The sequence below is a fragment of the Nannobrachium achirus genome, assembly GCF_963921795.1.
Source record: "Nannobrachium achirus genome assembly, chromosome: 14".
Lineage (NCBI taxonomy): Eukaryota > Metazoa > Chordata > Actinopteri > Myctophiformes > Myctophidae > Nannobrachium > Nannobrachium achirus.
In genome coordinates this window covers 22708566-22724031 of record NC_137821.1, presented here as the reverse complement: position 1 = coordinate 22724031, position 15466 = coordinate 22708566, and the positions used below count along the sequence as shown (strand labels likewise).

Here is a 15466-nt window from a genome sequence, read left to right as displayed (position 1 = left end):
TAACAGCCCCATACTTTTTTGTAAGGTCTTATGAATGCTCCCTTATGCAAGTGTGTGTGTATATCTTTAAAATACACAAGTTGTAGTGAGAGCATCATTTATACTGCAGTGGAAATTACATTCCAGCTTCACTTTCAGTGACGGTGTCGCTCCCATTCCAGCTTCACCTTCAGTGGCGGATTCTCCTTTACCGATTTTGCCTTAGCCAGCGCCTGCATTTTGTACCTGTACTGTAATCTTCTACGGAGACAGTGACATGCATGCTTCGTCAGCCAGTATGGGTTGCTGCCGTTCTTGATCCGGTAGCGGAGATGACAAAACCAGTTACTGATGGACCTACGTGAGAGTCCCGTTTGTGAAATCAGGTGGTTGTAGTCATTGCTGCTTGGGTACAGGCGGGTCATTATCATCTTTCTCAGCGGCTGCACCTGAGCCATGCCTTTTAGGTTTGCCTTCTCCCGTTTCCTTTTTGCAGCTTTCTTCTTATCTCTGCACCTTGTCTTTCGTCTCTTCCCTGCCTCTTCCATCGACCTTCCCAGCTTCTTCCTTACTATCTCCACTCGCTCCTGCCCAGTTATCTTTCCTTCGCCATTCCCTCCCTCCTGCCTTTTCTCTGCCACATTGACTCCTTCCCCCTCCGCCTCATGTTCCCCTCCAGCTTCTCCATCCATACTGTCCTCATTCCCTTGTCCCTCGCTTGTCTTTTCTCCTCTCTTCTCCTGCCCACCCTCCCCGACCCCCTGAGTCTGACCCGAGCAGCGGAGTCTCTGCCTGACCTCACAGATATCCTCAGAGTCCCAGCTGAGGCCATAGCGGAGCCTCTGGATCATGAACCACACCCTGACCTGGTCCAGTTGCAGTGAGCAACGGCGCGCCAGAGCAGCCATCTCCCCCCTGGTCGGATACGGGAACGTGTTGAGGGCCTCAACTAGCTCTGCCACAGAGTCCAGCTCCACCAACTGCTGACGCGCCTGGTCTGAATGCACCCACAGCACCCTAAGACCGTCAGTGACCACGGGAAGGGACAGCATGTTGCTCTGGTTGAGGAGAAATGCTCCTGGGGCAGGACCACGGGGTTGCTGGAGGGGGTTTGACTGGGGACGTGTTCCCGCTGAAGCTGCAGTCAGTAAGACCCGCATCTTTGAGTGGAAGTCAGTCTTCTTTCTGAGTCACCCACTGTGAGGGAAGTATAAGGGTCATTCCTAGTATTCAGTGCCCTTTGTGTCCCCATAATACAGCATATCTTGTAAAATAAGCATAACATACCAAAATAGGAAAGGCTTTCTTAGACTGTTAAATGTTTTCCATATAATAGGAAATGTATATGTACTCAGGGTGAATTAAATATAAAATAATCACTAGAAGTAAGCTAAATGCCATGTCCCAGATCATATTTACTCAGCTTCAGTAACAAATGTAATACAATTCAAACAATATAAAGATTTGACATCATGATTGTATAGTATGCGTTTCTCACCAAATGTCATTATTTGTGAATAATGTATTTTTTGTTTCAAATCTTGAACGTGTCCCTCAGTTGACTGTCCCGCCTGTAACGCTAATGCAAATTCTACCTGTAAATGCAGCTGAATATTTATCTAGGCACATGACTTCAGAAAGTAGCATATATTTTGAAAGGAAACCATTTACCATAAGAAGTATCACTGTTTAATCAGGTTAGGTTGCATTACAGCTGTGGTCAAGCATAACATGTCCACCCTGTTACACTTAACTATAGAGGAAATTGATAAGCTACATTTACACAATTCTGAAAACATGGTTGATAAAGATGTAAAAAATCGTACTCGGCGTTCCCAATATGCTACCATATTCTTCATTAGCCTACATGTGGAGTAATTGCCATCTTTAGCATAAAAGATTACAAACCTGCAACGGGGGGACATTTGTCCCATTCATTTGTGATGAATTTGGTCAAATATTTTAGGAAATAGCCAAATTAAGCTGGACAGAGAAGTAATTTCAATCTTTTAACTGGTAACAGGTGGTCACCTGAATTTAAGTCTCTGTAATATTTGAGGCGCATGCATGGTTGTCTGGGCCTATAGGCATACCATCTTCTCAAAAACCTGCCAAACGTTAAGAAAATGCGATACCATGCACCTCTGTTATTCCATTCATAAGCCATTTTGAAATACAACGATTGAAATGTGTATTAAATGTATCTTAAACTTACCGCGATAGTTGCTAGTTCAGCTGCACTGTTGGCAGTTAAGTTCTCTACAGCAAAATCCCACAGAAACGACCTGCCCTCTATGCCACACCCTCTGACCCAGTGCTGACCAATAGAGTCTCATCTCCAATTATTACAGCTGGACAGTGATGGAAAAGTTACTAACAATTTTACTTGAGTAAAAGTATCAATACGGCAATGTAGAAATACTCCGTTACAAGTAAAAGTACGGAATTTAAAAATGATTGAGTAAAAGTATCGGTGTCAAAATAGGCTACTTAAACTTAAAGACATGTATCAAAAGTAAAAGTAGGCCTACTACTCATTATTATGTAGAAGTCCCATTTCAAGTTTTCAAATATAAATAGCAGATCTACAAGCTCACAATGCGACGCATTGTGAGCTTGTAGATCGGCGATTTTCAAATCGACTAAGTGGATAATGTATGTTTTGTAATAATTAGAATCTAGAAATTAACAAGTAGGCCTAACGTAAGTTACTAAGCATGCAAGCTTTTGGCGCCCTCTACTGTTGATGGGTGGTCTCCTGGGACACAAACCTACACAAATACATTATTATGAATGAAATTAATTAATCAATTAATCCCCATTAATGTTTTTTTTTAAATAGCACATCTACAAGGACATGTTGTGAGCTTGTAGGCATCTCCAAAAATGTTTATACATTTTCTTTTTCTTTTTAAAAATTTGAAAATATTAATACGTTATTATTCGCAACCCTGACAAATTGGTGGTTCGCAACAATAAATTGGGTAGTGATGCCATGTTTGGAAAACACTGTTGGACCTGTGAGAAGAGTTGTTTTCAAATGAAAATGCCTCAGCAAGCAGCGGACCAATGAACAAGGCTCTCAAGCATCCTTCCTTTTCACAGGTGTTCAAGGTGTCAAGTTCGTTCAGATCAAGACATTAATGCACTTCAGAGACTTGTTGGCCTCAGACATGCATCACATCAGCTCCACCTGGGCTAGAAGATGACCTGGGAAATAACGCACCTTTTCATCTCTTAATTAAAGGTCTGGGTGAAAATGAGATGTGGAAACCTCCCAACCCCAAGAAGTAGAAGTGCTCTGGTAGATAACAGATAGGTGAGCACCAAAACATTATGGACACCTTGGACGAGTGGGCACTAGGGACATGTGGGCACCTGAAATAGTGGACACTGTGCCCACCTATCCTGTAACCATGGGAGTGTCTATGTGAGTGTTTATATACAGTAAATTTCTAAAAAGATACAGCCAACATTGCAACAGTCACACGTTTGTGGTAGAATTGTTGGTGAGCCATCCATCACCATCACAGAGGTTCTTTGTGAAATGGCAAGGCTCTCTGCAGCTTCCTTTTGCTTTTTGTTGATCTACAGACTGTACAGTGAAAGAATGCTAATACCATGCTTCCTGAATACTTTGAGACAATCAGAATACACTTCGAATGTAATTTTTTTTTTTGTGTCTGTTGGACAGATTTTGCGGATGACTTACTAATAAATAATGAAACTAAGATGTTGTATGGGATTATTTTTATTGTGAAAAATGAGAATGACAAAATGTGACATCCAAATTGCATGTCATCGCTTTTGGGTAGAAACCTTGTACAGTATGTACAAAACTGTTACTGTACTGTTAGAAATGGAATGTTCCAATGGATCCACTGTAGTTATTTAGTCACAAGATCCTGTTAAAACCTTTTAATGGTTCAATATTTATAAAACCCACAGACTACCAGACTACTTTCACTTTGACTTTTTTGTTTTTGTTTTACTAATATAGCACAATTATAGCAGATTAATTTAGGAAGACAACTAAAAGTCAATCGATACAAGGTTTGTGCCAAAAACCAGCGATGTAACATTTCACATGCAATAATAAGCTGTCAACATAAATGGACCCCACTAACCAAATTTACACATTTAAATGAAACAAAAACTGGACCATAGTAATTAAACTGGCACTGTGTCAAATACTGCTATTATAAAATATATTCACTGACACTGACTGAAACATTTTGGTCAGAAGTACAATCTAATATACAGCAGCAGGAACATCAACAGAACAGAGATGTGGTCAGCATGTGTACAGTATGTTCAAACATTGCTGTTATGGTCAAGGCAGTGTAATTTTCACTGGATACATTCATACAGTACGTTAATTGGAATGATGACTGTATGCATGCATGCATATTGAAAGTAATGTTTTTTTTTCTTTCTCATAAATATGCTTGATTAATTGCATGTTCAAGAGAATATAAGGGAGAGTAACTATAATAAACTATTTGATATTCCAAATCAATAAAGTGCAACACTTTTAAGGGAACAATTGAGAGATTTCACCCTCTCACTGGCTACTAATATAAAGGAACTGCATACATATTTAGCTCTAAGTAATTTAAGACATGCTGAAATGTGGGTTTTGGGTTGTTACATACAGTGTATTGCATACAGAGAAATACTGTGTATGTGTATATACCGTCCGTGTGCATACACACACATACATATACAGTATATACTGTTTGTTTATGGCATATGGTTTTGTAACTTGGCAGTGAGATGCAAAATAAAAACACATAAAATTTACATTATAATTTGAGGGAAGATTAAAAGCTCACATGGAATGATAAGAACGCCTATAGAAATTAGATGTTAACACGTACAGTACTTCTTGAACTGTAGAACCCTAAAACATGAACCGTTGATTACTGAAACCGAAACACTTTTTGACCAGTGTAAAATAATATATCAATCATATACTGTATCAATTTATGGAATAACTTAAGACTTGGGAGTGGAGCAAAAATATTTTCTAGTCATCCATAAATGAAGTAACTTGGAATAACTAAGGCAGTTGACCGTGACAGTCTTTTTCGACCAAAGCATGAACATCAAATATATATATATATATATATATATATATATATATATATATATAAGATGCTCAAGAAGCTATATGACCTTTAGGTAAGAAATACAGTGGTGTGTGTGTGTGTGTGTGTGTGTGTGTGTGTGTGTGTGTGTGTGTGTGTGTGTGTGTGTGTGTGTGTGTGTGTGTGTGTGCGTGCGCATATGTGCGTTGTGCGTGTATACAGTATATGTGACAGTGCGCGCGTGTTTTTCTGTGTGTCAGATGCTGACCAGGCAGAGAAGCAAACACATCCCCTGAGGAATGGTTTAGCTATCATTACCAAACACAGTGTTGAGCTGCTGGGTGACCCTGATGAAGGTGGTCCTGCGACTCAGCTCCTTCAGCTTGCCGGCTCCCACGTAGGTGCAGGTGGAGCGCACTCCACCCAGGATGTCTCTTATCGTCATCTCCACTGGGCCCTTGTACACGACTTCCACTGTCTTCCCCTCAGACGCTCTTGTGGGTACAAAAGGAAAACTGGATTGGAACTAATATAACAGTGTCTTAAGTGAACAGTCTGTAAGAGTTTGCCTTCTTAGAATAAGAATACCTTTTGCTGTTTTTTAGCCAACCTTTGCATCTGTTAATTATTTATTACAGTTAAGAAGAAGAATTTACCTACATCATCCCATAAGGGAAATTCAGTTTTCAGCTTAACCCAGCTGAACCCAGTGCTGCCCACAAGGAGCACGAGGGAAGGAGAGCAGTGATAGCTGGAGCGGGGAATCTTACCTGCGACCTCTGGGACCACCGGAGTCCTAGGTATGGACACTAACCACTCAGCTATCACTGCTATAAAGTTCTCACTAGATGGCCAAAATAGAACTCCAGATCCTTAACCTAACTTAATCACAGTGAAGCCAAGCCAAAGCTAATTATACTAACAGCGTCCAAACATGCCTAAACATAATGCTTTCTAGGGTGGCCATCTAATAAAATTATTTATTTGCAGGAATACTAAATCCACCATAAAAACTGTATTTGTCTGACCTGTACTCAGCCACGCCCCCAGCATGTTTCTTCATGGCTGTGTCAGAACTCATGCCATAGAATTGCTTGAACTTCTTGCCATTCTTCTCGACGACTTCACCCCCGCTTTCTTCATGGCCAGCCAGCATCCCACCCAGCATCACAAAGTCTGCCCCTGCACCTGTGAGTCACAAGGCAGTGAAGCCAATTTAATGGTGTAACGATTTGCTGTGTTATATATGTGGATGGATAATTGTGTTTTCCATTATGAATGTCATTTGAAAGTGTTAATCCTACCAAAAGCCTTTGAGACATCTCCTGGGCAAGTACATCCTCCATCCTACATAAAGGAGAGAGAGAAAGAAAATGTGATGTGTGCTCTTTCAGCATTAGTATGTATTTACTTTAGTATATTAAAACCATCCAAGTGTAGAAGAATGAGCCAACGCAGAGTGTCCAACAGCCCACTAAATGAAAACATTATGATCCATCATACAATGGTGTCAAGCAACGATAACAGCAGATCTACAAGTTTAGAATGCGTCACATCTGTCACACATTGTGAGCTTGTAGATCGTCTATTTCCGTCATATGAATCAGGCTTTAGATGCTCACAGAGATGATGTGTCCACTCAGGCCATGAGCTGCATCTGCACACTCTATCACAGCGCTGAGCTGAGGGTACCCCACCCCTGTCTTCTTGCGTGTGGTACACACTGAGCCTGGACAGAAACAGACAAGGAGGAGAAGATCCATGAGGTTAATCTACAGATCAGGGTCCAGGGTCTGAGCAGCAATAAGTGTCGGTGAGTAGCATATTAAGATCACCTGGCCCGATGCCTACTTTGATGATGTCAGCACCAGCCAGGAGTAACTCTTCCACCATTTCTCCCGTCACCACATTCCCTGCCTAAGGGAGGTACAAAATATCAAAACGATGTGATACGATGAACACGTTTAGTGTGAGTGACTAGGTCTTATTGGGTGAGTGAGTGAGTCAGTGTTTGAGTGACTGAGTGAGTCAAAAAGCCATTATGATTTGTGTTTGTATCTGTCTTCATGAAAACAGATTAAGAACTGCTACCATCATATTATTACAGCATACAGTGCAGCCACTGACCATTATAGTGTGTGATGGGAACTTTTGCCTGACGTCTTTGACAAACTGCACAAAGTGTTCAGAGTAGCCATTAGCCACGTCCACACAGATATACTGTAGCTGAGGCACGGCCGCCGTGATGGCTGAGAGCTTCTCAAAGTCTCCTTCACCGGTTCCTGTGCTGACTGCTACACTCTGACAGACAAAGAGAGATAGACAGGCAGGCAGGCAAAGGGAGAAGAAAGATAATGAGAGTCACTACACCATGTTACATTTAAATTAACAAAGTACTGGGAAAAATTCCATCCAATACGTGTCATATTACAGTAGTTACCTGGACACACTCTGGATTTTTTGCTGCAAACTCCTTCCAGTCATCCACAGAGTAATGCTTGTGGATGGCGGTGAAGAGAGTGAACTAGGAGAGAGAGAGAAATAACAGGATATTATTGAAAGGTCACAGTTTTGCCACCATAGCTGTCAACCACCACGTGTCCCTGTTGAAGTGTCCTTGAGGAACTTCAAAATCTGAAATCTTAACCCAAACTTGCTCATTTGCTGCATGGTAAAATGTTAACATATTCTTCAACTGTGTTACAAAGGTGATATGGTATGGGGGATAATTGGGAGGCTTTTTTGCTCTAGTTGAGGATCTATTGTATACATTTGGGCTTAAAAAGCAGGTTCATCACCCCTGAAGAGGAGGTCCTTAACACATTCTTTTCTAGAACTATTGGCTGCCTTTAAGATTACATTCTGTAAAGAAGTTGGAGCATAACATGGATAGACAAAACAAAGGGCTCCAACAAAGAAAGTCTGCAGTTCATCAGGAACATTTTTACACTGCATGTAGATGCTTTGGTCTACGGTACCTTGTGCAAAGCCAAAGCCATCTCAAAGGTTCCCACAGTATCCATGTTGGCAGCGATGATGGGGATACCTCTGTAGCTGCCCTTTGAGTTCCTGAAGGTGTAGCTTCTCAGCAGGTCCACCTAGGAAGAGGAGAAACAGTACAATAGGATTGAAGTGTTGTTGTGTGTTCCTTTCCCATAAAAAATGTGCACTCCTGTGCAGCAGCGTGGAATAAGCTTGACGCACCAAACAGTAACTGTAGTCAAAAGTATCTTTACTTGTCCAAAACATCAAAAAACAAATCTGGACATTTTATACTAGTAATGCTAGTGCACCCAACTGGGAAAACATACGTTTCTGTATCAGTTTGAATCTCTACTTTTGTTACATCATATTCTGCAGTCTATAGGATGGCAAGTGATTAATGTGTCTGACACTACGTATTTTCATGACAACACATTAAGCTCATAAACTAAAAGGTCTATGGTAGGCTATCACTGCAAGCCTGGTCTACGAGGATATAATGAACACTGTATAAATACTTCTAAGCAGTCATTAATGGATAGTAGTGGAGCACTATAATTATAACACAACATTGTTGTGACTGAGTGACAGATACTGTACCTCACTGCGAGACTTGAGTGTGCTCCGTTTCGGCCGAAGGAGCACGTCCTTGAAGTCCAATTTGATGTCATTTTCGATGCGAGGCATTCTTCTGCATAAAGGATTACAATAGAATGTGTGTCTGTTGGAGGAATTTAAAATGTTCAATCATCTCTTTGCCTCCTGAGTACAACATGTACTTTTAGTTTTAAAGTCAAATCCCCTAACAGCTGCATAGTGCTACAGAAACCCCAACGAATGTGTTATTCTCTGGATTTGGATCCAATATGTAGTGGAGTAGAAGTACTGGAAATTGGAAATACTCTAGCAAAGTACAAATACCTCAAAAGTGTAGTTAAGTAAATGTACTTAGATACTTTACACCACTGGTCATGTAGAGAATACAGTATTGTATACAGTATCATTAGTGAACTCTACTGTACTGTACTGTCCTGTACCTTTTCCTTAGCTCTGGTCCAGAGCTACCTTTGATAAACCTCTGATAAAGAAAGTATTATATCTATCTATCTATCTATCTATCTATCTATCTATCTATCTATATCAATCAATCAATCAACTGGATTTTCTCTCAGTGTCACCTCGCGTGTAGTTCGAGAACCCCGTTTGGGGTTAACTAATGTATTGACGTAAATTGAACAATGCCATTGTCACTCTTATGTAATGAGAATGACCACAGGTCTAAAAATTACAAATAGGCCATACCTTTCTTAACGTAATACAGATCAAATATGCCGTACGCTAATCTGAGCTCATTCTGACCGCACGACCCAGTTTAGCATCAAGAAGTCAAGATCATACATCATATGCCATTCATTAAAAATTAAATAAACTGTATGTAAGTGCACGAAATCTTTCAAACACATTATCATATGTATATGTTTTAATAACAGCAAGCAAGAGGAAGAACTTACCTTACGTTTATAAAAGGTTATGAGATCTTTGTCTGACTCCGCACGCACAGTGCTTCCTCTGTAAACGAAGTGGGAATGTTTACGGGGGCGGACCTTGACTTGACACATAGTGTAGTTCCCGTAGGCCTCACAGCAGTAGAAGGAGTGTCAGTGAAAACTACAGTCGTGACGTTTTACTGCCCTGTCTGACGGCGTAATAAGTGTCGTAAAGCCTGTGGTTTAACCCAATTCAGGTTTGGCAACTAAAACGCCACTTCATTTGCTTGCCGTGGGACTATATCATATGGATAACATTTAAATGTATGTTTGAATATATTTAGAGTTCATGTTTATGTGTCTGCCCCGAATTAGTAGAGTTGAGCAGCAAAACTATTATAATACACGCGAAATCAAACTGCGGAACCCTTGAGTTTCAGACAAGGATCTGGTGGGATTCTTGAGGAGTGCGACGCGAGACGTAAACGCTGAGCTGAAATTTTAGGAAAGAAATTAAATCAAATTTCCTCGTCACCTATTTATTACTTTGAAAACGAAACATTGTTTTTCCCCGAATCTCCGAACAGACACGGTGCACACATATTTATAGCAATATAATAGATTTTCGGAGAGCAAAGAAGTCAACATGTTGATTAAAGTGAAGGTAAGGCGATTCTACATGCAGTATCAGTATCACAGTCATCTCAAGACTCAAGCAAGGGGATGTGTAGGCTACATTATATTGTATTCCTGTACAGTGTACTCACATATTTTACTTATAAGTAAAAGTATCCATACTGCGAGTCTGCAATGTAGACATACTCTACAAGTAAAATATCAGAATTCAAAATGTAGTAGTCTACTTGAGTATTCATGAAAGTGTTGGCAAGTACCAAAAGTAAAAATGTTTGAAAATAGCAGATGTTTAAAATGTTGTAACAAGTTTTTGAATAAATGTAGGGGAGTAAAATACATTTGGAGATGTAGTGAAGTAGAAGTAAAACTAATGGAAATTGGAATTACCCAAGTAAAGTAAAACCTCAAAATTGTACTTAAGTACAGTACTTGAGTAACTGGACTTATTTACTTTACACCACTGCTCCTGTATTATTGAACAATTCTGGTAGCCTAAATCAGAGCTTTCTTTTTTCTTTTCTTTCCACTTCCAGACACTTACTGGCAAGGAAATCGAGATTGACATTGAGCCCACCGATAAGGTATGCATAATGTTTCTTTTCCAAAATGGAACAAGGCTCATGAACAATCTGTCTTTGTGTCTGACAACTTTTTGTTCTTATTTCCATTAAGGTGGAGCGCATCAAAGAGAGGGTAGAGGAAAAAGAAGGCATCCCTCCTCAGCAGCAGAGGCTGATTTACAGCGGAAAACAGATGTAAGGCTGAGATTCCACTGCTGCAGATGAGTTAGTAAAGTATACATTGTGCAGGATGTTTCAATGGAGGTAGATAACTGGTAACAACAAAGGACAGTGGGCCAGGGGTTGACACTAAGGTTTCAGAGGCCCGCCAGGCAAGTACTTGCCCACAGGTCTTTCTCACTAGCCCAAAATTAAACAAGTAAATAGTCCATTCTAAAATAATAGTTAAAATTTGAATTACTGTTCAATTTAACACATAATAATAGTTTGGCACACCGCGTGTGTGTGTGTGTGTATAAGGGAGTGAGAGAGAGGGGGGTTCAGGTTTTTAGACCGATATCTCATTTTGTGTTTAAGCGAACTAAAGAAGATTGCGTCCCCACTCAAACGTGTATTTGCCCATAAGCTTTATTTACCTTCCATGTACAGTCGGGCAAGCGTTAGTGTCAATGCCTGGGGTGGAAAGGCTACACCCTCAGCTGGCGTCACTAGAGTGAGTTGTTCTTCAGGCAGCATTGATTGTCAAAACCAAAATGAAGCAAATCCAGATAATCCACATGCAGGCTATATGTGATGTACATTTTTGCATTGTTAGCTACCGGTAATTCAATGCATCAAGTGTGTGTTGAATTGTACATGTATCTGTTTCCTTATACAAACTACAAAGTCCACCACACACCACATACATTTGGAAGGACCTCACCCTGTCTGTCACCTCTTCTCAGGAACGATGAGAAAACGGCAGCAGACTACAAGATCCAGGGTGGCTCTGTTCTCCATCTGGTCCTTGCGCTCCGAGGAGGAGAGGAGGTCCTCCACTCTGTCAGAAGCTTCTACTCCATGCCTGCGTTGTAGCTATCGCTACCAAACCTGTCTTAGCCTCTGTCTTAGTATTGGTTGGAGACATTGAGGATGGGACTGTTATGGGTTGCTGAATACCACCTCTGAGTTGATGCATTGGAGGTAAAACAGTGCCACTGATAAGCGTTTTGCTATGCTGTGCTTGTGGCCAAAATCTTTCTGCCTCTACATGTCAACCGGCAGTCAACATTTTAATGAAAAACAGGCAGGAAATCCAAACTTAATGGTCATTGAGCAAGGTTTAAGTGGCTTCCTTAAATGCCCAAACTCTTGTTTTGCCATTGGCTCCAGGGCTGGGTCTTATTTGGTTTAGTCTTGTCCTATTGAATCAAATTAAAAGAAAGATTCTACCATGGTGGGGTTTTATTTTCTTCCTCTTCTTCTTTTTTGGAGAGCCAGCCCCGGAAAACACAGACACAGGTGCAGCGTTACTGTTCTTGTAAAACACCCTTCAAACACAATATTTTCCACTGGAGTATCTTCCTTGCTCTCTTTTACATATCTTAAGACTGTCAGTGACACAAGTCATTCAATGAAGTTTCATCAGATCTGTGAAGGAGTAATAAGGAGATATAGGAAGATAACATACAATATTTAAGTAATTAACAACACATTTTGTCAAAAGTTGTATATTTAGCTAGTTCATTCACATCATTTTGGGATCACATGATGTGGTTTTCTTTAGAGTGGCTTCTCAGGTAGAACCGATGTTCTGCTTTTCATTTAAATACAGCCTCCTGCTTATCAACCATGACTGTTAGTACTGAGCATGAAAGACACATTTTACCTGAAATTATATGAATACAATGGTGTAGCATGTTGTTTAGGAATACAACTTATGTGGTTGCATCTTGACATGGACTCAGTTTACAGATGCTGGAGAAATATTCATTCACTTTTAAAGAATCAATACTTTAAAAGGTTAACATTTAATGCAGTTCTTTGACTTCATATTACTCCCACTCCCAGAACAACAAACTGAAGGCGATTTTGAGTTTAAGTTTACTGTGTGTGAATGTGTGTGATAAAAATGAGGAATAAGTGACTATGTTTGTCCTGTGTAATAAACTTATGGAGCTATTCAAATATGTACCTTGACTACCATGTTTTTTGTAACCACTCCTACCCACTCTTTGCTTATTGACAACGGTTCTCATCTCAACACAATAATGCAAAATGTAATTCACTTACAGTAAGTATATATTTATTTATCACACACTCATCACCATTATGCACATTTACATTTAAACAAAAATAGTTTTAATGTTGACATATTAAGTGGAATGTGCCTACTTTGTACTTTGGTAGGCTGCAGACAGCAAAATACAACCTACAATAGAATAAATCCTCTGACAGCAACCAGCACAGTTCACAATGTAGCACTTGTATCTGACGACATCATATTGCTGAGACTTGAAAACATGACGACTATTGACAGTATTGATCTTTTCCGGCCTTGTGGCCTGGAGGAGATCATAAAAGAGCTTCCTTCTACGGACACCAGAGGCTTGTTTTGGTCTGTATCAAAGCAAGAACTGGCGACCTGACTTGCAGCTTATCAAGAACTGGGCAGCAGCAAGATATGGCACAATGGAAATATACTGTATAAACTCCTATCGTCACTAGCTAAAAGCAAACAATTAAGCCATCATTTTGTGGTGTATATGATCTTTGCAAAAGACCTGTAGATGGATGCCACCACATTCTGAGGAGAAAAAGAGTCTGTGTCTGTAATGCTTATTTAGTGAGACATAATGTTAAGACCTTAACATGATGACATCTGTTTATGGAAATATGAACCATACAGTAGGCACACACAAATCACATCAACGTTGAGGAAACCCTGCTATCCATCCATCAAGCAATGCAATAATGCCCCAAATTGATTGTACATTCTTCCTCTTTTTTATATGCATCTCTCTGACCAAGATATGACATTGCCTACTGTTATCTAGAGGTGGTGATTTATAAATGTTTTATGGGATTAATGTCCCCTGAGCAATTCATTCCTAATGCCACAGATTAAAGATTTAAAGACTAACGGAGTGGAATTCGTCAAAGCTCTGGAGTTTATTCTTAGTTTTTTTGGCAGTGTGGGTGTTTAAAAAGGCAGTTTGAATGCTCTGAGAATTCCATAGTCAGTATAGAGGAATATACGTGTGTGTGTGTGTGTGTGTGTGTGTGTGTGTGTGTGTGTGTGTGTGTGTGTGTGTGTGCGTGCGTGCGTGCGTGCGTGTGTGAGCCGCAGGCATGCATGTTTGTGTAGGTTCATCGTGTTTCAACTCAACAACCTATACCTATACATAAATACTGTAATTCATCAGACAATATACTGTAGATGGAAAAGATTTATTTAGGGGTGACATTTCAACCATTGCCAAGGCAGCTGCTAATATTGCACTCAGATATCTAGTGACATTGTACAATAAAATAGTTGACCCCCTAAATAAAGCCCTACCAGAGTCCTCTGATATTTAAACAAAGATCAGATATGTTACAAAAACACATTTATTGATACACTGACTCACTAAGACGTCTTCATAATAAACACTAAAGCCTAATTCATAACAAGTATATTAGGCTTAACTCCACAGACTTGACTTCCACATGAAAGACAATGAGCCCCTACAACTATGTTCCTCACAAGCATTCGTGTGTCGGTGGTGGTATTTGCTGCAGTGGGGTGCACAACATTAAAAATACCACTAATAGTTTCTGCCTGCTAGTCTATAGACTATGGTTTGTCTTGAGAAGGCTAACAAGCACATGTGTGAAGCAGAATGTTTCCATTCTGTGCCTATATGTAATCCTCTTTGCAGTCCTTACCCATATTTGATTGTCTGTGTCTATGGGTAGATTATTTCAGTAGTGTCCAGTTTAAAGAAAACCGCTGTGTCAAGGTGAGATAAAAAAAAAAAAAACGGACAGCTTCTATCTTTGTTTCCTTTTACATGAATATCTATTAAAACAGAAATAAATCATCTCTCTACACCAATGATAACAATACTGCACTTATACCTACAGTACGTACAGAATAAAGTATATATCATAATTAAGGCAATTAAAAATAAATGATTTTGCACCAGAATACACCACTATTTGACAGGCACAAACCAGATCACACATCAGTTTTAAGGTTAATACCTCTGCAGTTGCAAGAGTAAAAAAAAAATAGATCCCAAATGTTATTGAAAAAAAAAAACTAAACTAGAACATATTAAAACTACAATAATAATAAAAACAAATGATATAAACAATTATGACAATTACAAAAACATTATGGAATCACAGTCGTTTAAAAAAATAACATACAGCATTTAGTGTACTTGACAATGTGAAATAACTTGATCTGAATCAGATGTTTAGACAATCAAAATACAGCTCTGACATGTTGAATTCATGACAAAGAAAATGTACAATGTGTCAGACAAAACATTGATGAATAAACACAAAAAAGTGTATCCACCACGGTAGAGTAAGAGTCTTTAAAAAAAAGACAGTAGGAGTGTACAGGAGGTGTGTGGAGGGGGATAAAAATTGAGGAAGTGGAGAGGATGAAGATAATGACAGTGGGGATCCACAGTATGTGCCAGTGGCAGGTGGGGTGAAGGGGCCATGTTAAAAAGAGTGACTAGCTTCCATTGCTTCTACTGAAGCTTCCATTAAAGACCCCAAATTATAACGAGAGAAG

The 15466-nt window shown here is 39.8% G+C and overlaps 2 protein-coding genes across 5 annotated transcripts; one reads left to right on the top strand and one right to left on the bottom strand.

Annotated features, from left to right (window-relative positions):
* Positions 1–3728: 3728 nt before the first annotated feature.
* On the bottom strand, positions 3729–9629 carry gmpr2 (guanosine monophosphate reductase 2). Of its 4 annotated transcripts, none has more exons than XM_080741825.1 (10): positions 9568–9629; positions 8652–8772; positions 8048–8167; positions 7510–7593; positions 7197–7370; positions 6905–6986; positions 6692–6798; positions 6374–6416; positions 6098–6257; positions 3729–5563 (listed from the first exon to the last, which is right to left on the bottom strand). In XM_080741825.1, exons 2-10 carry the CDS (start codon positions 8736–8738, stop codon positions 5374–5376), a joined length of 1047 nt encoding a protein of 348 aa, XP_080597951.1. In that variant the 5' UTR covers positions 8739–8772; positions 9568–9629; the 3' UTR covers positions 3729–5373. The 4 variants fall into 4 exon arrangements, with proteins under 4 accessions (XP_080597951.1, XP_080597949.1, XP_080597950.1 ...); XM_080741823.1 differs by having other exon boundaries at positions 8652–8742; positions 9568–9626; XM_080741824.1 differs by having other exon boundaries at positions 8652–8742; positions 9563–9621.
* A 364-nt stretch (positions 9630–9993) lies between these two features.
* nedd8 (NEDD8 ubiquitin like modifier) lies at positions 9994–12813 on the top strand. Its single transcript, XM_080741925.1, has 4 exons — positions 9994–10202; positions 10708–10755; positions 10847–10929; positions 11640–12813. The coding sequence occupies exons 1-4, from the start codon at positions 10185–10187 to the stop codon at positions 11767–11769; spliced, it is 279 nt and encodes a 92-aa protein (XP_080598051.1). The 5' UTR covers positions 9994–10184; the 3' UTR covers positions 11770–12813.
* The last annotated feature ends 2653 nt before the right edge of the window (positions 12814–15466 follow it).